Here is a 24,391-nt window from a genome sequence, read left to right as displayed (position 1 = left end):
TTGGTAGATCCATGGTGGCTTTTATATTCATCAGAACGGGATTACACTCACCAATCCAAAGCCCATCGTACATTTTCAAGGATTGACTTCACACTAGTGTCAGTCTCTGTTCTCACAGGTGGAAGGGGCACAGATTGGGCCCTTAGATGCCTCTGACCACAATTTAATTTGGATAGATCTCTCATGAGGAGGACTGTCAGGGATGGGGACTGGATGGAGGTTTCCTGCTTATTTGAAGAATGACACCAGATTTGTTAAATACCTATCGACTAAGTGGGAGGAATACCTTCAATTTAATTCTCAAAATTTGAAGGATCCTACACAGTGGCGTACCTAGGGTATGTGGCACCCGGGGCCCATCATTTTTTGACACCCCCCCATGTAAAAAAATATTTTTTGTAATGACCATGAAACGGAATAAATGGTCAGAATAGAAACAGGCAGTAAAAATTTTCTTATATTCCAAACATAACATAACATAAATTATGTCTGAATTGTCATGACATCAGAAGTACATATGGAGTAGTTGCAGGTGATGCTTGGGACAGTTCTGATTGTGTTAGTTCGGTTTTATGTGTTTTTTGAATAGAAGGGTTTTTATTTCTTTTTGAAGGTTTTGCAGTATGTGGTCGATGTCAATTGGTTGTAGGGTTGGGGGTCAAGTGTTGCAGCTCGAATGGCTAGGAGGTTGTCGAACAGTTTTTTTCTTTTGACGTTTTTGGTTGGAGGGTGTGTGAATGGTGCGTGAGTTCTCCTATGTCTGTTTGAAGTGGATTGAATTATTTAGCTGAAGAAATTAGTTACCCCCTCATCCCACACACATTAATTCTCTTCCATTTTTGTTCCCATTATAAAAAAACACTGATAAGTTCCCATAAAAAAAATACATTAAAATAAGAAGTGAAAACAAAGGCCCCTACAGATGAGAACATAACATAAGAATAGCCTAACTGGGTCAGACCAATGGTCCATCATGCCCAGTAGCCCATTCTCATGGTAGCCAATCCAGGATACTAATACCTGGTCAAAACCCAAAGAGTAGCAACATTCCATGCTACCGATCCAGAGCAAGCAGACACTTCCCCCATGTCTTAATAACAGATTATGAACTTTTCCTCCAGGAATTTGTCCAATTCTTTCTTAAAACCAGCTACACTATCTGCTTTTACCATAACTTCTGGCCACTTCATTTTTAAGTTTAGATCTTTCCTTTCAAACAGAGACCTTGCTAGATGTCAAATACAGCACAAGGTAACTTCACATGGACTTAGCTGTGCAGGAAATGTGAATCTCCTCATACACCCACCATATAGTGCAAAAATGTGCAAAGGTCTGTTTTTTTTCTTTCGATCACTACATAGCCTAATGCCACACAAGCAGCACTGTTACAAACATATTCTGTAGGTCAATGCTAAGGATAACAAAGTTTCCTTCCTTGGACTGGAAGAGATCCCAACACAACACCCAAAGACCCACTCAGTGTGTGAACCAGTTGAGTGGAGTGGACTAACTGGGGGGTGGAAATGGGCCCGGAGTTTGCTAAGCAGAATTTCCCAGACCACCTCTTCCTCTCAACACATTGACACGCTGCCACCACCACCACTAGAAACACCTCACTGGGTAGGCCAGCTATGCTATAAACTTTATAAAACACATTATTATATTTTCTTATAAAGCACATATTTTAACTGAACTCTCTGACATCCTCAGCCTTTCCATTCACAAAAATAGAAGGAAGAAAAGTTCCCATTTCCTGCTGTTTCATGTCCCCGGCCTATACAATATTTTTTTTCTGCAGACCCTTCAAAAGTCTGACCAAATCCTCATTTCACTTGCATTATAAAGTACTGAGGATGCCATCTCTCCCCAATCCCAGGTCCTAAAGTCTAAGACAGTAGCGCAAACTAATGCTGCCAGATTCAGGAAAAAAAATTTCGATTTGATTCAGCCTATTGAATTGGTTTTTCAATTCGATTTTCCTGCCCAGTTGGGTGATTTTTTTCAAAACTCCTGGTGGGTTTTATAGCTTTTTTACCCCCTTTGGCTTCTCCTAACCACACTGGCGCTGTGGTGTAAATAAAATAAAGAAACAAAAAGGACTTTTCCTCTCTCTGTTAAATCCTAGCTCACGTTTGCAGTCCAACACCAGCTCTGTCAGGATACACATTTCAAATCTGACATATTATAATCACAAAACAGAAAATAAAATTAATTTTTCTACCTTTTATTGTCTGGTTATATTTCAAATCTTGTTGGTCCAAGGCTCTGGTTTTCTTCTGATAACTTGCTTGCCAGGGTCTCCTTCTTTCTGCATGCTAACCATCCATCTGCCAACTCTGTCCTCCCTTTCCATTTCCCTTCCCTTCCCAGGAAGTCTGGTATCTTTCCTTTTTTTCATCTCCCTCCACAGATCCACCTTTTCTTAAATACCCTTTCATCCGGCATCTCTCCCTCCTTCCCCACCATCCCAGAGTCCACCATCTCTCCGTTTCTTTTCCTAATTACCCTCCTATCCAGTATCTCTATCCCTCCTCCACACCATCCCTTGTGTCCAATTTCTCTCCCTTTCTGTTCCTTCCCTCCCTAAATCCCATGGTCCATCATCTCTCTCCCTCTCCTCTATTTTCAGACCCATTATTTCTTCCCCCCCCCCCAAAGTTTGGCATATGCATGTCTCTTTGAACACCCCCTTCCCTCCGTGTACTTCTAAACCAGGGTCCCCCCCAAAGGCCTGCCCCCCCTTAAAGGTCTGCCTGTCCCCCCTTGAAGGCCTGCACCCCCCTTGAAGGCCTGTCCCTCCCCTTGTAGGCCTGTCCCCCCACCTTGAAGACCTGCCTGCCTGTCCCCCCCTTGAAGGCCTGTCCCCCCCTTGAAGGTCTGCACCCCCCTGAAGGCCTGCACCCCCCTGAAGGCCTGTCCCCCCCTTGAAGGCCTGTTCCACCCCTTGTAGGCTTGTCCCCCCCCTTGTAGGCCTGTCCCCCCCTTGAAGGCCTGCCTGCCTGTCCCCCCCTTGAAGGCCTGTCCCCCCCTTGAAGGCCTGCACCCCCCCGAAGTCCTGCACCCCCCCCTGAAGGCCTGTCCCACCCCCTTGTAGGCCTGCCCACCCCCTTGTAGACCTGTCCCCCCTTGTAGACCTGTCCCCCCTTGAAGGCCTGCCTGCCCCCCCCTTGAAGGCCTGTCCCTCCCCCTTGAAGGTCTGCACCCCCCCCAAAGGCCTGTCCCCCCCCCTTGAAGGCCTGCCTGCCTGTCACCCCCCTCCCCCTTGAATGCCTGCCTGCCTGCCCACCCGCCCCACCCCGAAGGACCGCTCGCCCCCCTGGCCTCCCCGCACCACCTATGAAGCAGCACTACCTATGCTCCCGGCCTTGCCGTTCAGTCCCCACCACCACCACCACCCCCGAAGGACCGCTCACCCCACTGACCTTCCTGCACCACCTATGAAGCAGCCGCAGCAGGATCGCGACGTCAGCTATCCCTGCGCTGCTTAGGCGCTGCTTCCTACGCCGCATTCCCGCCCCTCCTCTGACGTCAGAGGAGGGGCGGGACTGCAGCGCAGGAAGCAGCGCCCAAGCAGCTCAGGGATAGCTGACCTCGTGATCCTGCTGCTTGCTGCTTCACAGGTGGTGCAGGAAGGTCAGTGGGGCGAGCGGTCCTTCGGGGTGTGGGGGGACTGAACGGCAAGGCCGGGAGCACTCCTTCAGGGCTGGCACCCGGGGCGGACCGCCCCTCCCGCCCCCCCCTTGGTACGCCACTGATCCTACATTATTTTGGGATGCAGCAAAGGCTATACTTCGAGGAGATATAATCGCTTATGTATCTACTCAAAAAAAGAAAATGGCACAGGGTATTATTCACCTAGAGCAACAATGTGCTCACCTAAAGGGTATTTATATGCAACACTCAACTGAAAACTTATCTCTTTTCAAAATACTTGGTTAAATAATTTATTTCTGTCATTTTTAAATTGTCTCTAGTTTATAATCTTCTCTCCGCCTTTTCTCACTTTGTTATTGCTGCTAGGTTCTGATTCTAGGTTATCAATTGTCTATGCTGCTAGTTAAATAATTTCTTTCTGTCATTCTTAAATTGTCTCTAGTTTATAATCTTTTGTAAACCATATAGAACTTATGGTTACATGGTTAAAAAGCATGATGTTATGTTATGTTACACCTCACTAATTTACATCACGAAGCTTATTTGACGGCACAAACGGCCCTTAATTCTTTGATACATGAACGCACAAAAAAGTCTTTGTTTTACCATAAATATCAGTATTACAAATATGGTAATTAGGCAGGGAAATTACTTGCTACTATCACAAAAAATTGGCAAGGGACTAGATATGTTTCTAATTTGCAGGATGGTCAGGGTAACATCTTGACCAGTTCAGCCGCAATTTCTGATTGTTTTACTATTATTTTGAGGCTTTTTATGCGGCCCCAGGCCCATACAATGACCCAGAAGTCTCAGACAATTTAGAAGATGCAGGAATGCCTAAATTGTCGGACTTACAGATTGCTAACTTGAATCGACCTTTACGCATAAAAGAGGTGCTAACGGCAATAAAGGCTCAGCGATCACACACAGCTCCAGGGCCCGATGGATACTCGCCTGAGTTTTATAAGATGTTATCTTTTTCCATTGGTGGTCCTCATTTGGCGTGCTATGAACAGATTCAAGCACAGCAAGCTTTGCCACGCTATGCCAATGAAGCTTTGATATCCTTGATCCCAAAACGGTCTAAACCGAGAAATGAAGTTGAGTCCTACCGGCCAATATCCCTACTAAAAATTTTTGCTTGGATACTGGCGGATTGTCTGGCTCCAATTCTGCCCACCATTGTGACACCAGAGCAGGTGGGGTTTGTTAGAGACAGACACTCAGTACTCAATGTGTGTAGGGTGCTATTGGCCTTCTCTCATGCCCAGAGACTATGACAACCAGGCTTATTAGTGGGGCTTGATGCTGCTAAAGCCTTTGACAAAGTCAATTTGCATTACTTATTTCAATTATTGCAAAATTTAGGGTTCCAGGAGTGGTATTATAATGCCTTACAGGCTTTGTATACAACACCTGAGGCCTCGGAATTGGTTAATGGAGTGCGCACTGCTAGTTTTCCCATTGGCCGGGGAATGCAGCAGGGGTGCCCTGTGTTACCACTCTTATTTATATTATACCTTGACCCTCTTATTCATACAATGTTGCAAGACGATAAGCTTGAGAGATTGCCGGAAGGGAACTCCCAGCTTCATGTTTTGGCTTTTGCTGATGATCTTCTTACACTGGGGAGCCTCTTTGTCTAGGGCATTGGACATTTTAGATGAATTCCACATTTACTCAGGCCTCACTCTGAATAAACAGAAATCCTTAGTACTTCCCACAGACTCCTCTATACGAGATGGGTGGGTAGGCACCTTTCCTTTACAGTGGGCAGCCGAACATTTGGTTTACTTGGGGGTTAAAATACCACAGGACTTAACTACATTGTATAAGCTCAACATTATTCCTTTGCTTGATAGTACAGATAATAAATTGAAAGCATGGGGTGCTTACCCCCTTTCTTTGCTAGGACGTATAGCACTATATAATATGATGGTGGTGCCTCAATGGCTCTACGTATTGCAGATGCTACCGATCATGCTAACACAACAACATGTTGCACACCATACCGCTTCCCTGTCAGCCTTTATATGGCAGGGTGGGTGAGCTCGTATACCAATGTATACATTGCTCTTACCTAAAGATCAAGGAGGGCTGGGGCTGCTGAGTATTACAAGGTTTAAACTTGCATGTCAAATTAGGCATATTAATGACTGGTTTTGTAATACTGTATATTTCTCTGTGCCTGAAGTGGAGTGTACATCTTATTGCCCGTATCATTTTAGTTATTTGTTACATGCTGAAAAAATTGCCTGACTTACCTCAGATACACAGTGATCCCTTTTTGCCCGCTATGCGGCTGACTTAGAGGCGATTATGCAAACTTTTAAAAATATCGCCACAGGTGACTCCGTGTTTGCTACTGGTAGGCAATGGGAATTTTTGTCCAAGCCTCCTTCAACCATCCTTCTCCTCCTAGGCCCAGCGAGGATTAATTTACGTATCACAGGCGGTGACGTCTGAGGGACTCCCGCGTGATTTTGAGGATTTACGCACAGCACATCAACTCTCCCTCGCTGATTGGTATGCCTATCCGCAATTACATCATTACCTATAGGAATTATTGCCAACTGTGTTGAATGAGAAGATCCAGGAAAAGATGTCGGAAGCAATATGACGTACAGCCCAAGTCCAAATCCCATTGCGCTTCCATCGTAAATTTTTGCAGGAATTGGTGGGAGAATTGGATTATACAGCAGTGGCTCAAAAGTGGACACAGCATCTGCAGATCTCCATCACATCGAATCTGATAAAACGGTATCTGACTAGGATATAAGCATATCTCACAAGCTACAGAACAAGAACGGAATTACAAATTTTTGCTGAGAGCATACTATGCTCCCAATAGGGCTTATAGAATGGGACTTTGTGAGGGCGATCACTGTCTTAAGTGTCTACAGACTCATGCTACTGTAGGTCACATGTTTTGGCTACGCCCTTACATATCTCAGTTCTGAACCACAACTCTTGGCGTATGTGGCGGGCCTATGAGAATGCATATGGAGATTGCATCCTAGCTTTCTTTTTACTCTGAATGCTTGTTTGCATCCTATTTGACTTGGTTATAAAGCCTTTCTTAGGAAGACTATTATGCTGGGCAGGAATAGTATACTGACCTGCTGGCTCACTGCTCAGCCGCCTACAATCTCTCATTGGCGGTCACTAATGTTACAACAAGTATTACTGGAGAGACAGGACATTCCTGATTTAGATACTCGAGAGGGCCATTTGTTTGAACAATGTTGGACACCATTTTGTGTAACGTTGACTCCTTACTTTAGGAAAAAAATTTTGTATTGATGTACTTTTTCTGTTGTTCGTCATAACTGCTGGAATCCTTTGTATAATTGGCTTCTGTTCCTTGGGTGGGTGGGTGGGGTGGTCGAGTGGGATGGAGGGGTTGGCTGATGTTATATTAGTTGAGATTGCTTATATTGGAGTTGCATTTGTTGTATTTGGAAATATCAATAAAAATGATTTAAACATAAAGGAGGCAATGTATGCAAATGAAATTTATGCATGTTCACTGTGGATATCCTGAAAGCCTGACTGGCAAGAGGGTACTCCAGGACCAAGTTGAGAAACACTGGCCTAGGACAACTAGCGAATGGAGACTGAGCGAACCACCCAAGGGCGCAGGATTGTTGTGAAGTTACATTTTACTTTCTGTTAGGTGGCTAGTGTCAGCCTATGAAGAGACACATTGCCTGTCTGGCTTGCACTCTGCTCTGCCGCTAGGCTCCAAATATTTACAAATACAGGCAATTTGCGGTTTGACGGACATTTGGTAACATTCAACTACAGAATTCAGACTGCAATATTTTCAACAGTACATCTGGTAAGGAAAACAGCAAGCTGGAAGCAAATGGGATGCACTGCAAACTTTTCATCCGCAGGAGCATGTGGCCACACAAACAGACCTCAGTCTGGGACAGAGGCCTTGTGGAGCACAATGTTTCAGACAGAAATGTCACAGCAGAAGCAATGAGAGGGGAAACAGCTTCCAGTTGTTTAAGCCTGGAGTTTTAACAACCCTTATCTTGTCAAAAGAGCCACACTGATAGCATTGTTTAAAACACCAACAGCAAAAGCTGGAAAACTCGTTTACAAGTGTGGGTGCCAAATCTTATCTGAAAGCAATTCTGATTGATGAAGTATTCCACAGAGTCTGTAATCAGAGACAAATGCAGAGCCAAGGAACAGGGGAATGCAGCACCAATAAAGATCTCTTCCTCTCTAAGCTACCTTCTACAGTGGCCCAGATTCACAGCCATATGATGAATATTTGCATTGATGAGGTCCCCTAAGACAAATATTAGCTCTCATGAGCAGTGGTATAGTAAGGATGGGGAGGACCACCCCGGGTGCTGTCTGGGCAGGGGCGCCAGCACTGGCACCTCTCATCCTCTCTGCCCACCACCTCCTGAAATCTTCTCCGACTCTGAACAGCACCTCCTCCCTGCTGCTTGCGCCGGCATTGGTTCTACTTCTGAAGTCACTTCCTGGTCAGGGGACCAGGAAGTGACATCAGAGAGAGAGAGAGAGCCAAGGCTGGCATAAGTAGCGGGAATGAGGTGCTGCTCACTTCTGGCCAAGATTTCAAGAGGTATGTGGGAGGGAAGCACACGTGGAAAGGTGTGTGTGGTCGGGAGTGCACCGCCCAGGGCTTCCTTCCATTGCTACACCATTGCTCATGAGGTCCTCACTAAACATTACAGATAAGTGTGGGGGTACTTCCATTCTCCCTCTTAAAGCATCAATACTAATAAACAAATGGCTTATATCAATGCTAGATATCCAAAAGCACACTATCTTAAAAACCTTCAAAAGCACCATCCAAATAAAAGTTAACATTAAAATAAAAAGAAAGGAAAAATGGCAAGAGTCTGCTAAGTAAATACTACAGCAAAACATGTCACATTTCTTCTACTGTTTTTACATCTTGCTCATGTTGCAGTTTGCACATATCAATTTCATCAAGTGGCTCCTTGTTAATTTAGATGGCCACACTTCTTATTCTGAACAAAGGTTTTTCTGGAAATTGCCTTTGTGGAAAAAAATAAGTTTAGTTTTATTAAGGAGGCTCTCCAGAGCTAACCAAAGTGGCTGCCCAATGAATGCCAAGCTCCAACAAATCTCTGCATGAGCTGACAATAGGAAGGGTACTGTCTAATGATGGCGGTTCCTGGAATTATCAAACGGAGCCTTTCTATGCATTCTTACAGAACAGTGAAAAACAATTTGGAAACCACTGAGTTGATCAGAGTGGAAATGTAAGACATGCAACAGGCTCAGATAGGTAACACAATTTCCCAAAAAAATCCCTTATATCTAGAGGGTCACTTTAAATAAACAATCAAGATGATTGCCTAACCCAGTCAAGAAAAAAAATAATGAAAAAATTAACCAAATGGAATAGTTCTTTCACACTTGCTAAGTTCTCTAAATGTCAGCTCTTCTTTCACAGAAAGAAAATATGGGCTGGATTTTCAGCCAGCAAATCACCTTATTAAGTTAATGATCTATTTTCATATAGATGGAGGCACTGAATATAAAGATTGACATGGCTGCCCCAGCACTATCCACTGAGGTTTATGAGGTTTATAACTGAATGCCTTCATTTAAGTGCCTCTAGAGCAGTGGTCTCAAACTCAAACCCTTTGTGGGGCCATATTTTGGATTTGTAGGTACTTGGAGGGCCGCAGAAAAAAATAGTTAATGTCTTATTAAAGAAATGACAATTTTGCATGAGGTAAAACTCTTTATAGTTTATAAAACTTTCTTTTAACAGTTAAAAAGAAAGATATATAAACTATAAAGAGTTTTACCTCATGCAAAATTGTCATTTCTTTAATAAGACATTAACTATTTTTTCTGCGGCCCTCCAAATACTCTATTTTTTCTGCAGCCCTCACAATTAAAGTTTAATATCTTTTCTTTCTCAAAACTGACACATTTCAATCACTATATTGAAAATAAAATCATTTTCCCTACCTTTGTTGGTGGTTATTTTTCTGTGCTTTTAACTATGTTTCCAGGGCCTTCTTGTCCTTTGACTGTTTTTCTCTCCGTCTTCACTTTCTGCCTTGCATCCATCTTTAGCTTTAACTTAATATTCAATTTTTCTGCTTTCTTTTCAAAATCTACATTTCCATGTCTTCCCTTCCCTTCCTATCTCTCTCTTCTTCAGTCCTATTTCCATGGTCTGACATCTCTTTCCTTCCTTTCCCCTGGTCTGGCATCTGTCTCCTTCCCTCCCCCTCATGCCCTGGCATCTCTCCCTCCCCCTCCATGGTCTGTTATCTCCTTTCCTTCCCTCCCTCCCATGAATTTGGCATCTCTTGTTCCTCTCCTCTCCCTTGTCTTCCTTCTCCTTCCTTCCCTCTCTTTCCCCAATTGGGAGCAGCAGCAACAGAAGCAGCATTTCTCTTCCTCCTTTCCAGCGCAGCAGAAGCATTTCTCTTCCCATTTCCCTCCCCCTCCCTTTCCCTCAGCAGCAGAAGCATTTCCCTTCCCCCTTTCCTGTGCAGCAGAGGCATTTCTCTTCCCCCTTCCCTCCCTCTCCCTTTCCCTGTGCAGCAGCAGCAGCATTTCCCTAAGGTCCCCCTTTCCTATGCAGCAGAAGCATTTCTCTTTCCCCTCCCCATCCGTTCCCTTCCTTGTGGAGCAGCAGCATGTCTGGCCGGCTCCCTTGCTCAGTCGATCATTCCGTTCAAAGCCGCGGGTGGCGGCTCCTCGCGAGATCCGCGCCTGCATCAGAAGCCTCTCTGATGTTGTGACGTCAGAGAGGCTTCCGATGCAGGAGTGGATAGCGCGAGGAGCCACCACCCGCAGCCTTGAACAGAATGATCGACTGAGCAAGGGAGCTGGCCAGACACGCTGCTGCTCCACAAGGAAGGGAAGGGGGAAGAAAAATGTTGGTGTGGATGGTGCGAGGAGCCGCCACCGGCCGCAGCTTTGACCGGAACAATCAACTGCAGCAAGGGAGCAGTTGATCATCGCGTCCAGACCGCAGGCCACAAAATAGCACCTGGAGGGCCGAGAGTTTGAGACCGCTGCTCTAGAGTGCATAGTGAGAGTCTATATACTATGATGGTATCTGGATTCCCATTATAGACCATTAGTGTAATCCGGAATCCACATGCCTTACATTTATGTGCCTCAATTACACCAAACACAGATCTAGGGTAACTGCAAGTGTCTAAATGTGGAACAAAAGTAAATAATTTTCAGTATTTTGTAAGTTACGAGGAGTAATCTAAGGAAACACTTTTTTACGGAAAGGGTGGTAGTTGCATGGAATAGTCTTTGCTTCTCCCCTAACTTGACCCACAATTCTGAGGATAGAATCAGGGCATTTAACTAAGCTGTGGTAAGCAGTGGCGTGTATTTTGGTTAGGTGCCATTGACTTGTGTTTCTGTAATCCACCTTGAACCGCAAGGTAATGGCAGAATAAAAATCACTAATGTAATGTAATGTAATAAAGTTTTCATGGCAGAATACAAAAGTAGATTGCCAGGCCTTTATTCTGCGCAGTGTAAATTCGATGTTGTCACCGTTGTCGCATCAAAGGCGATCCTCCGCCTCCAACACTGCCCATCTGCTGCTGCCCGGATGGGTGGTACATCGTTAGTCTGACATCTCCACTGAAACCTGTCCACCTTGGGAGGCCCTATTGGTAGTGAAACTACCCACGGCATAGCTTTCAGCTTCACAGATGCATGTAAGCCCCAGTGGCACAACAAGCCTATGCATCATGACTGTACTTACCACAGGTTAAAATCCACTACTGCGGGGTGCACTCAGGCATCCTGCAGTACTTTTTGGGTCTGCATGCGCTTCCCATGCACTAAAAAATACTTTTTATATCTTAGATCTGGGAGCATGTTTGGGGGCGGAGAGTAGGCGTGCCCAGCGCTAATCAGTTAGTGCTGCTTCTTTGCTACATGCTAACTGATTAGTGCGTGATTAGCATGGGAGCCATGACTATCTACAAAATAGGTGGCAGTAAGGGCTCAAGTGGCAATGGCCACACGCTAATTTGGAAATTATCGAAAAAGATAGGAATTGTGGCCATTTTACAGCTATGCTAAAAATGGGTTCAGCGCACAAGAAACCCCCACACTGCTAACAATTTCGGTCACTTTTTAGCACAACTTAGTAAAAAGGCCCCTAATTGGCCCGATACTATTCATATAAGGGCACTTTCATTTCAGCTTAGCATGTGCTAACAGAATCAGAGTGCACTAAATTCTAAGAAGCCTACAGATATACGAGGGGATTCTTAGCACCCAGCATTTACTAACGTAAATTATCATGTGCCAAGCTTTATTAAGGGGGCCCCATAATTTCCAAAAATCTACGGCTAGGGGAGTTATGCATTGGCTTGGAGGTCAACACGTGATTTATTCTGAATATCAAGCTACTTGGATTAGATCCTTTATATCTGACTCAGAGATTCACCCTCACCAATCCACAACGAGAAACCCGCAACACAAAACTTTTTGCTTTTCCAACTATCACTGGAAATTAATGGCTTACCAAGCAGTGCCACTCTGGAAGGACGTCTCCAGACACTGCACTCATACAAAACCCCACCTGTCATTCAGACATCAGCTAAAAACATATTTATTCAGGACATGGATTATTCAAAGAAGTGGTTAACTCGACAACCTATAATCGAATGACTTTCTTTCATCTGATTACAACTTTCCATCTTTCTTTTTATCTAATTGTTTCTCTCCATCTTTCCAATGTCACATCTCAATCAGTGTAATATCCCAGTTAATGTGCTGGTCTTCTTATTGTAAACACTTAGAACTTCACAGCTTTAGCAGTCTATAAATAAAGTATTATTATTATATATGGCATATTTTTAAGTTTAAATTCTTCACTAACATTTATCAAAATTAAATAACAAAGACACCCCACAAGCACATCAGAGCACAAATAGCTGAGCCCCAATGATCTACTATCCCTCCAGAGCACCTTAGCCATGAGTTTAACAAATAAGATACAAGAGAAAAAGCAAGGAAATATAACAAAGGGGAAAGGGGAATAGACACATAGCATACCTAGTAATAAGTACTGCGTTATCATGGTGGGCAATCCCATTTTCTGGAATGCTGTTTCCATCACTTTGGTGGGAGAGAATGGATTTCTGCCACTTACAGAAGCTATCGAGGGACTTGTCTGCATGGTGGTTTATCTCCAAGTTTGGCTGCAATACAACATGCATACCAGAAATATTCCAAAGAAATTACTACGGTCAGTTTGTTAAGCTTTGTTGTTGTTTTTTTTAAGACTAAAATGGGACTATAATTAGAAGCAGTGGTTTCTAGGAATAATGTCTTCTTGCCAATTTTTATCTCTATAAAATCTGACCCAGAGTTCAGTCAGCATATTACTTAAGAGACATTATTTCTGTTCCAACTGAAATAATGATTATGTCAATGTAACAATTTTTAGGTTATCATCATAGAATAACAGAAATAAAACCATAATTGTAAAATGACAAATCTTCTAAATCATGCTGATATTACCAAGTCAGTATTAGACATATATAGATATAAACAAGTGTATCTTCAAGAAGACATATAGGGCTCCTTTTACTAAGCCGCGTTAGGGCTTTAATGCGCGGAATAGTGCACGCTAGACCTTAACGCCAGCATTGAGTTAGTTCTAGAAGTGTAGCATGCGGTGTAGCACGCAGTAATTTCCTGCCTGCGCTGAAAACACTAGCGTACCTTAGTAAAAGGAACCCATAATATAAATTATTTGTTAGGTTAGTTTAATGTTATTTGATATACTAAAATATTTACACCAATCCCCACCCTTTTACTAAGCCACGGTAGAGGTTTCTAACGCGGCGCGGAGCGCTAAATGCTCTGATGATCATAGAATTCCTATGAGCGTTGGAACAGCGTTGGAGCACTTAGTGCTCTGGGCTGCAGCAGAAACCTCTACCACAGCTTAGTAAAAGTGTGGGGGGAGGGGGTGTTAAAGGTTATATACTCAAATTCAGTCCCTCCAAGTAATAATTAGTTGGGCTTTATAATCAGCGCATAACATTATTTTTAAGAATTTAAGAATTCTTGCATTACAGCTCGGTCTTACCTGATCTTCAGTGAGAACAATTAAACGAGTCACTATGATATTCACAACGTTTCCTAGACTGGAATCACGATAAAGTTTGGCAACCTGACCTCCAGAAAATAAGAAAAGACACAAAGTCAGACAAGAAGCATCAAACTTTGGCCATTTTATTAATAAAATCTAACTTAAAAGTCTTTCTTTTCTTGACACCTATATTCTTTGCTTTGAGCATTGTAAGTCAACATTTCATGATCTGTTTAGGTCTGTTTGTTAAAATTGTTTTCAAAAAAGGTATGTGCACTTCCAGTATTCTTTTAAAGCAGAATTGATCCTAGCTATAGCATAGTCAAGTTATAGTCATGTGCTGGAGGGAGACAACGGTAACATTACTATATAGGACTGAGGAATACTGATGTCCATGGCAACATAGTCTTACAAGCAAATTCCATTATGCTCCATGCTTCCTGGTTCAAATAGGAAATTGCACCTGGCATGGAAGGCATCACGTTGCAATTCATAATGGCATACACTACTACTATTTATTATTTCTATAGCGATGAAAAGATGTACACAGAACTGTACATTTTAACATAGCATAGACAGTCCCTGCTCAGAAGAGCTTACAATCTAATTTAGACAGGACATTACAGTTAGGACATTACAAGAGAGATTATAGTAGAGGAAATGATACAGTGGGTATAGGTATCTGACAGCAGTAAGTGGGAGTTAAGAGTTGAAAGCAGTTTCAAAAGAGTGGGCCTTTAGCTTGGATTTGAACACTGCCAGGGATGGAGCATGACATACTGATTCAGGCAGCCTGTTCCAGGCATACGGTGCCGCAAGAAAGAAGGGACGGAGTCTGGAGTTGGCAGTGGAAGAGAAGAGTACAGATAAGAGGGGCTTGTCGGATGAGCGGAGATCACAGGGGGGGAGCATAGGGGGAAATAAGTGAGGAGAGATATTGGGGTTTTTTGAGTGAATGTACTTGTAAGTCAGCAAGAGGAGTTCAAACTATATTTGGAAATGGATGGGGAGCTAATGAAGTGACTTGAGGAGAGGGGTAATGTGAGAATAGAGGCTCTCATGGAATATGAGTCGTGCAGCAGAATTTTGAACGGATTGAAGAGGTGAGAGATGGGTGCACAGGAGGCCTGAGAGAAGTGTGTTGCAGTAGTCTAAGCATGAGGTGATGAGAGCATGGATAAGGTGTATGTTTGGTAGTATGTTTAGAGAGAAGAGGGCGGATTCTGGTAATATTATAGAGGAGGAAGCAACAGGATTTGCAGTTTGTTGAATTTGAGCAGAGAACAAGAGAGAGGAGTCAAAGATCACCCCAAGGTTGTGAGCTGACGAGACAGGGAGGAGGATAGTGTTATTCACAGAAATAGAGAATGGCTAGAGGAGGGAGATGAGTTTAGGCGGAAAGATAAGGAGTTAAGTTTTAGCCATATTCAGTTTGAGATGGCGGTGAGACATCCAAGCGGCAATGTTGGACAGACAGGCTGAAATTCGGACCTGAACTACTGTAGAGATATCTGGTGTGGAGAGGCAGATCTGGGAGTCGTCAGCATAGAGGTGATATTGAAAACCATGAGAGGAGATCAGTGTACCAAGAGAGCGGGTATATATGGAAAAGAGGAGAGGGCCCAAGACAGAGCCTTGGGATACACCAATAGACAGCGGAATGGCAGCGGAGGAGAATCCACCGCAACATATGCTGAAGGTAAAATGAGAGAGATAGGAAGAAAACCAGGAGAGAGCAGAACCCTGGAATCCCAGCGAGGTCAACATGTCAAGAAGGAGGTGGTGATCAACAGTGTCGAAGGCAGCAGACAGATCAAGAAGAATGAGGATAGAGTAGAGTCCATTGGATCTGGCCAGGAACAGGTTGTTAGAGACTTTGGCAAGGACAGTTTCTGTAGAGTGGAGAGGGCGAAAGCCCAATTGAAACAGGTCAAGAATATTATGAGAAGAAAGGAAGTCCAGGCAATGGCAGTGAACAGAATGTTCGAGTAGTTTGGATAGGAAGGGGAGGAGGGAGATAGGGCAGTAGTTGGAGAGGAATGTAGGGTCTAGTGAGGGCTTTTTAAGGAAGGATGTAACTATAGCATGTTTGAAGACAACAGGAACTGTAGCAGTGGAGAGCGAAAAGCTGAGGATGTGACAGATGGGAGGATTACAGCGGGAGCAATGGATCTGAGTTGACAGGTAGGAATCAGATCAGAGGAACAGGTGGTGGGTTTGGAGGAGGAGAAAAGGTGAGCAGTTTCCTCTTCCGTAACTTCAGAAAAGGAAGAAAGGGTCGTAAGGGTTGTTGAAGAGAGGTTGACAGAGTGGATAATCGGAAGGGGAGGTGACATTGTTGAGAATTCAAGGTGGATCTTGTGAATCTTGTCATGGAAGAACTCTGGGATGGGAGGCAGGGGCACTTTGAGTAGAGAGTTGAGCGTGGCAAAGAGACGGCGAGGGTTGGCATTAAGAGAGTTATTTAAATGGTTGTAGTAGTCCGGTTTGGCAAGCGAGAGGGTAGATTGGAAGGACATTAGCATGAATTTCCAATGAACTAAGTCAGCAAGCATACGGGATTTAAGCCAAAGACATTCAGCGGCTCAGGCACAGGAGCGCAGGTAATGGATTTTGGGGTCAACCAGGGCTGAGGTTTGGCACGTATTACAGGACGGGAAATGAGAGGGGCAAGGACATCGATAGAAGATGAGAGAATGGAGTTATAGGAGAGGACAGCTTCATCAGTAGACTTGTTTGACATAATAGTAGAAAGGAGAGGTGAGACAGTGGTAGAGAGCGGGTCAGGGTCAATAGCCTGAAGGTTCCTAAATGTATGGGTAGTGATCGGTCGGGGTTGGGGAGGAGGGTGATGAGTTGTGAAGGTTAACAGCTGATGGTTGGAGATGGTAAGATTCGAGGTGCAGAATTTGGTGATAGAGCAGTTGGCGTTGAGGACAAGGTCAAGGCAGTGGCTTTTCTGTTGAGTAGGGGCGGTGGAGCAAAGCTGGAGGTCATATGAGGACGTTAGAGTGAGAAACCTGGACGTATAGGAATCGGAAGGGTCATCGGCATAGATGTAGAAGTCGCCAAGGATAAGGGAGGGAGATGAGGGTTCAAAAAAGGAGATCCAGGAATCAAATTTAGTGAAGAAGGAGGAGAAGGATTTGTCAGAGGGGTCGGTAAATGACCGCTACTCTGAGAGACAGGGGGACGAATAGACAGATGGAATGAACTTCAAAGGAAGGAGAACAGCGAGATTGAAGCAGAAGAAGGGGTTGATATTTATAAGATGGTGAGAGTAAGTCTAACACCACCTCCATGACCATCTGGGTGAGGCATGTGTGAGAAAGGGTACCCTCCATGACAAAGGGCAGCAGCTGAAGAAGAGTATTCAGGGCAGATCCATGTTTCAGTTAGTGCTAGCAGGTGGAGCTTTTTAGAGATAAAGAGGTCATGGATGAATGTAAGTTTGTTGGATACAGAGCGGGCGTTCCACAGGGCACAAGAGAAGGGCAGGGAGGAACGAGGGAGGAGAGGGACAGAAATAAGATTTGTTAGATTGCGATGTGATCCCCATGAGTAGGCTTAGGGATGATTGGGAGGACCGGGATTAAGATCGATGTCCCCAGCAGAGAGCAAGAGAAGGAGTAGGAGAATACAAGAGTGTGTGGGAGAGGCATGGGGCTACACTGTGGTGGAGATGCATATAAGCAGAGTGGGGATCTCTGTATGAGAGTGTAGTAGCTATAAGGCTGAGAAAAGGGTGGGGAAGAAGAGAGAGGGTGAGATGGTAAAGCTGGAGCGTGATTGGTGTGGTGGTTGGAGGTTAAGTGGTTTAGGAGAGGGAGAAGGGATGGGGAAGGTCAGTAGCAGTAAGAGGAATTGGTGTTGTTGAAGTAAGGAGTCCTTGGGTTGTTGAATTATATATATAGTTACTTTTATTCTATTGGTTGGATTAGGTTGGGCAACAGGTGGAGGATGATTGGTGGTGGGTAGATCTAGGCTGGGGTGAGTGGTGTGGCTGTGTAGACTATCTCCTAGAGGTAGCTTATACTTTAATTATGGGCATTTTTCAGAAGTATCCCTGAAGAGAGCCAGAAATGGCAGGAGATGAGAGGTGCAGTCCAGGTGGAATTAGCTAGATTTATATGAGTGTAGGAGAGTTGTTAAATGGTTTGGGTTCAAAGGCTTTAGGCTGTTTCTAAGGTGAGAGGGGAGTCACTTAGGCTGGAGTCTGGAAAGATAAAAGATACACTAGGCAGTGGTTCTCAACCCAGTCCTTAGGGCACAAGAAGCTAATTAAGTTTTCAGGATATCCATAGTGAATATCCATGAAATAGATTTGCATGTACTGACTCCTTCAAATGCAAATCTCTCTCATGCATATTCATCATGGTTATCCTGAAAATCCACCTGGTGGGGTGTACCCCAAGGAGTGAGTTGAGAACCACTACATTAAGTGGCCTATGTGCTAAAGTCACACTAAAATATTTTTAGTATATATGAACTAGAAAATTTAATATGCACATTCAAATGCAATGCATCAAATATTTTATCACATGCCACAAAAGGCTTCAATTCAGCACTGATAAAAATCAGCACTCGGTACTATTCTATGAAGGTGCTCTAAGCCAAGGTTTCTCAACCTGCAGTATCCGTACCCTAAGGGATACATGGGCTGATCGCCCGCCGCCATTTGCCCACTCCATTTAAATTACCACTGCTGCAGCAACTCCAGCGATTGCACCTCGTTGACCCACAAGGTGGTGGATATGAAAACGGTGATGGAAGTCAAAAAAGCATTGGATGAACACAGACTTAAAAGATTAATTGTATAAATGAAAGAACTATGTCCAGTACTGGGCACACCTGAATGGTCTATATCCTATATATGGCAATTTGGTTTAGGATGGGCTGGGGAGGGCTCTGACGAAAATGCCAGTATTTGGAACTTAAGGACAGTACCAAGCGGACTTCCATGGTCTATGGCCCAGAAATATCAAAAAAACAAGAAAATTTAATTTAATCATTAATTTATAATGCATGTAACTATTAGGTAGACTGGATGGACCATTCAGGTTTTTATCTGCTGTCATTTACTATGTTACTATGTAGAAGAATGACACCACAGCTGTGTGTCCAATCCTCTTCAAATACTTCTTACTCTTCTCTTCTGCATTGTCCACCTAAATCTAAACCAGTGTTTCTCAACACGCGGTATGTGTACCTCTGGGGGTACGCAGGCTGCTTGTTGGTGGTGCGTGGCATAGAGAATATTCCCTGCCTGCCCGTCGAAGCCAGGGATCCCTCCTTGCTGCCTGCCCTAGCCACTGAAGCCACTGCCTGGGATCCCTGCCCGCCACCCCCTCCTCCTTCACAAAGTCAACCCACAAGGCTTCCCTCTAAAGTCAGAGCCGACATCAGAGGAAAGCCTTATGTATTAAGATTATATTGTGTGTAAATGAAAAATGGATGGAAGAAATTGCATTACAATTAGTACTATTATTATGGGGGTGGGGGGGCGGAGCCTAGGCAGGTCTGGGGTGGAACCTGGGTGGGTCTGGGGCAGCGCAGGGGTTCTCGATCGATATTTGTTAGATTTAGGGGGTACTTGGCTTAAAGCTGCCATATCAGAGAGTATGCCTTCTAATTCCATTTGATGTCTTCTGTGAGGAGCTTACAACTGCTGCAGCCCAGGTACCATAGGTAGAACTTCAGCCTTGCATTCTACTCCCGCAATCAAATTTCATGTCTATAAGCCTCCCCCTCCCCCTTGAGGTTTTGCTAATGAAACTCATCAGTTATGATCACTTCCACCTCCTATAAAAATGCATAATTTGAAAGCATTCTTGTAAAAACTAAACAAAGGCAATTTCCAAAAGTCATTTACCTGAGTAAATAAGTTTTGGGGAAAAGGACAAAATGAGTGGGTCTGTCAAAAGCTATTGTTTTGCTTTAATTACAGCTGCTCTTGCTTACCCCTCTCTCCCCCGAAATTGCTGTCCTAAAGGACTAAGTCTGCCTAGTGGTTAAGCCCCCTGCTTTCAACATCAGCTTTGCAGAATGTTTGTACCACCTGAGACCCTTAAAGACATAGAACACATGTTAAGTGTAGTGTTTCAGCCCAATCATGGCATCTATTTGGAACTTTTGGGATGGTCTATTCTTTGCAATAGTTAAAATATTGTGCCTGTGTTTCAGCCCAATCATGGCATCTATTTGGAACTTTTGGGATGGTCTATTCTTTGCAATAGTTAAAATATTGTGCCTGTGTTTCAGCCCAATCATGGCATCTATTTGGAACTTTTGGAATGGTCTATTCTTTGCAATAGTTAAAATATTGTGCCTTACACAATAACCCGTATAAAAGAATATCAAAAAACAGCTGCCATCAGTGAACATCAGTGTATGTTAATATGTAACTCGCCCTGGATGAGGGTGGGTGAGAAATAAACAAACAAACCTTTGATTTAGAATATATTGCCTTGTCAAAACAAAATGTGGCATTGGTAAGTAAATATTCATGTGTTATTAATGTAACCAGGGTTAAAAGTTTAAAAGTTACCTGAGTGAGAAAAACAGGGCTTAAAGAAGATTTTAAAGGGTTTTTAAAGCAAAGAAAATCTGGAATGTAAGACCTGTGGTTTTTTTCCTATTTGGAGAAGTTTGGTTTGTGTACTTTATTTTTATTTTTTTTTTTTTGTATTGGTGCAATTTTGGTATTCTGTTGCTGATCTCCTGCATAAGTTTGCTGTCCTAGTGCAGAGATCAGCATCAGCTGCTTGAACATTCTGTCAGATTTGACAGTTGGGAAGGTGACTTGGATCTATGTGCAGGTAGTTTGGTTTCTGTGCCTTGTGAGAACATAATTATGCCTGGTTTTATTGAATTTTGAATAGGAATTGGAGATTTTGGTTGAAGTTCACATTTGATATATAGATTCTGTTATTTATCCAAGGGTGAAAACATTTCTTTCTGGCTGATGTGAAGAATTATTTTATCTGTGAAACTATTTGATGCTAGAAATAGTCTGTGAGAATCTTCTGGGAAGTGTTTTGAGAGATTCTCTAAGTGACAAATCTGTGGTGCTGATTTTTGGAGAAGATTTTATGAGATGTCCTGTGACAGATTTCTGTGGAATGTTGTAGGAGACTATTAGTGAAGCAAAGTTGTGAAACTGCCTTGGAAATCTTTTTCTGGGAATAATTTCTGTAAAGATTTTTGGGAATTTGGGAAAAGATTTATATGCATGAAATGTTTAGAGGAAGGATGAGTTTTGTGATTATATACAGGAAATTTGGGGGAGGGAAATAGTATAAGGAACATCAATTATATGGGGTTTTTTCCGAGCTTAGAAAGTATTTTAGGCAACTGTGAGGTTATTAGATTTAGGATAAGGTTTTTCTTATTGATTTGGTTAGAGTAGTGGGTTGGTTTCAGGAAGAGAGAGTCTGCTAGCAACAGCGCGCCAACGTGGTACCCCTACACAGAAAGGACAGAAAGCCTCAAATACCCTAATCTGGCAAAAAGAAGAACTGTACAGAGGGGAAGTAGAATTTCATTGTCTAGATTTGATATACAGCATTTGTTTATTAAATTTTATTTCTATTTTAAATTTTGAATCCTTAGTGCTTCTTTATATCTATTTTGTTTATGGTTTAATTAACATTTTTATTTCCAGTTTACATTAAATTTTAGTATTATATATTATTATTTTTTATGTAATTCATTCCTTCTCCTGGGGAAAGGTAAAAATTTAACCCTCGGTGTTCACGACTACAAAATAAATCTTATTTCAAGAGGGATACCTTTTACATCAGTCTGAGAAGGAGGGGGTTACATTAAGTATTTTGTATTGCATTTGTTATTGTTTTATCTGCCATCATGTTTCTATGATATGTCTGAATTCAAAAGGGTCTGGGGGGAGGTTACCTGTGAGAGGTGCAGCGTTTTTGGAGGTGTTCCCATGCCCCGGATAACAGCAGTGCTCTGATTACATCTAGAGCCGGTGACTTCGGGTGCCGAATCTCAGCGGGCACCCGCGGAGACAACAGCCCTGACGTCAGCCGGGTCCTACACTAGACAGTGAAAAGGACGCCGCTACTGACTATCTGTGGAGGTTACCTGTGAGAGGTGCAGCGTTTTTGGAGGTGGTCCCGTGCCCCGGATAACAGCAGCGCTCTGATTACATCTAGAGCCGGTGACTTCGGGTGCCGAATCTCCAACAGCCCTGACGTCAGCCGGGTCCTACACTAGACAGTGAAAAGGACACCGCTACTGACTATCTGTGCAGGTTACCTGTGAGAGGTGCAGCGTTTTTGGAGGTGTTCCCGTGCCCCGGATAACAGCAGCGCTCTGATTACATCTAGAGCCGGTGACTTCGGGTGCCGAATCTCGGCGGGCACCCGCAGAGACAACAGCCCTGACGTCAGCCGGGTCCTACACTAGACAGTGAAAAGGACGCCGCTACTGACTATCTGTGGAGGTTACCTGTGAGAGGTGCAGCGTTTTTGGAGGTGTTCCCGTGCCCCGGATAACAGCAGCGCTCTGATTACATCTAGAGCCGGTGACTTCGGGTGCCGAATCTCGGCGGGCACCCGCGGAGACAACAGCCCTGACGTCAGCCGGGTCCTACACTAGACAGTGAAAAGGACGCCGCTACTGCGGCACGGCCGCAGGGCGTGGCCAAAGGGGCGTGCCCTAAGGGGCACGTTAGGCCCCTTAGGAGCCCCTTTGGAAACATTGGGAGACACTGGATAATAAGGACTGTTGGACTGCTAGTAAGTTGGTTATTTAAAATCAAATGGGGAAAAGGAAAGCTAAACCCAAAGTATCGACTCCAGTAGTAGTTGGTCCTATAGATAGACATTTTATGTCTTCCGAGGTTAGAGGAGGTAATCAGGATGCTGAATCCTTATCGGGGGCATCGCTTAGCCTTCTAGAAAGAACTCCCCCTCCTTTACCAAAAATTGCTGTTGGTTTGGATTCCCAAAGAGGTTCCAATTCTCAAACTGTGGTTCTTAAGGAGCAGGAGGTATCTTCCTCATTATTTTATGAGGAGATGCCTAAAGCTATCTCCTTTCAAAGAGAAGCTTTTGCTCCATTAGAAGCCCGGAATGAGCCACAGGAAATTTCCCTTAAAGGTTTATGGTCAATAAATGTTAGGGTAGAGGAGTTATTAACATCAGTGGTAACACAAAATGTGAAATTTTCAAAAGAAGTAGTCATTAAGTTAGAAAATATTGATTTAAATTTGAAAACTATTGAGAAACGTTCCTTGACTATGGAATCCCAAATATCAACATTACAAACTTTATCATCTTCTGTCCTTAAAGATTCACATATTACCTATACAAAATTTGAAAAGATGGAGAATATACTTCGGGCAAAGAATCTGAGACTGGTCAACTTTCCAAAAACTCATTTATTGATCCCAGAAATTTTGATTCGTAAATATTTTAAAGAAGTTTTGGGGTTGTCAGATCCAGATTCCTTGCCCATAACAAATATGTATTATATCCCGCAGAGAAAGAAAGTTTTGGCAGAATTGGGAGTAGACCAGTTGGAACAGATAGAATTTGATTTAACAGGTTTTTTGGAAGACTCACAAGATGTAATCCAAACTAGGTCTACTCTATTAATAACTTGTGCTAGGGAATTAGATAAATCTTTAATCATGAAAGCTTATTTTCAAAATAAGCAAGCAAAGTTTTGTGGATATAATGTATTAATATTTCCAGATGTAGCCCAGGCAACACAATTGAGAAGAAAGGCATTTTTTAATCTAAAATCAAGATTATTAGCCTTAGGAGCTACTTTTTATTTAAAATTCCCATGCAAATGTTTAGTGAAATTTAAGGAAAGTGATTATATATTTTGGGATTCTATACAGTTGGAACAGTTTCTAAAGCTTCATGAAACACAAGTAATTGCCACTTGATTTAATTGTAATATGAGTTCAGTAGAATTGTGCACTGTAAAATTGATCTTAGTTTAAAGATCTTGATTATATTTTTAGTTTATAGTTGAAGTTAAGATCAGGATAATCTCCCGTAATGAGGACTAGAGGACAATGATAGTAATGTAAGATTAACTTTTATTTTCAAAGATTGTGTTATTATGTTCCTTGTATTATTAGTTGTATAAATGATAATGTTTAAAATTGATAAATAAATAAAAAATAAAAAAAACAAAAGGGTCTGGGCTAGGCACATGGGATTTCTTGGAGAGAGAAAGAGATAATGATTACTATAGATGGGCAAACTAGATGGGCCATTTGGCCTTTATCTGCCATCATGTTTCTAAGTAATTTTTACTGTCTAGATTTGATACGTATTTCTTGTTTATTAATTTACTAGTTTTTTAGCCCGTTACATTAACTGGTGCTAGCAGCCCTTCTCCCTTACTTTTACCTTCCCCCCTGTCCAGCAGCATCCCTTCCCTGCTCCCCTTTTACCTCCCCCATGTCCAATAGTACCCCTTCTCCCTTACCTGCTCCCCCTGCCCCCTGTCCAGCATCCGCTAGCCTGGGCAGCCTTGGGGCTTTTGCTAGGCCAACCCACATTATCGAAGTGGGCCGGCCTAGCAAATGGCCCGCGGCTGCTTGATGAAACTGCAGCTGCTTGTGCT

At 43.2% G+C, this 24,391-nt stretch overlaps 1 protein-coding gene across 5 annotated transcripts in view; it reads right to left on the bottom strand.

Moving 5' to 3' along the window:
- ADAMTS6 (ADAM metallopeptidase with thrombospondin type 1 motif 6) overlaps positions 1-24,391 on the bottom strand; it is a 662,036-nt gene that overhangs the window by 573,110 nt on the left and 64,535 nt on the right. For all 5 annotated transcript variants that reach the window (XM_033930281.1, XM_033930272.1, XM_033930267.1 and 2 more), the window contains exons 6-7: positions 13,778-13,861; positions 12,736-12,881 (exon numbers count right to left, since the gene is read on the bottom strand). In XM_033930281.1, the coding sequence (XP_033786172.1) occupies positions 12,736-12,881; positions 13,778-13,861 (230 nt within the window). The remainder of the gene's footprint in view (positions 1-12,735; positions 12,882-13,777; positions 13,862-24,391) is intronic.

The sequence above is a fragment of the Geotrypetes seraphini genome, chromosome 1 (assembly GCF_902459505.1).
Source record: "Geotrypetes seraphini chromosome 1, aGeoSer1.1, whole genome shotgun sequence".
Classification (NCBI taxonomy): Eukaryota; Metazoa; Chordata; class Amphibia; order Gymnophiona; family Dermophiidae; genus Geotrypetes; species Geotrypetes seraphini.
Note: the sequence above shows the minus strand (reverse complement) of the source record. Positions and strands in the feature narration are given on the sequence as shown.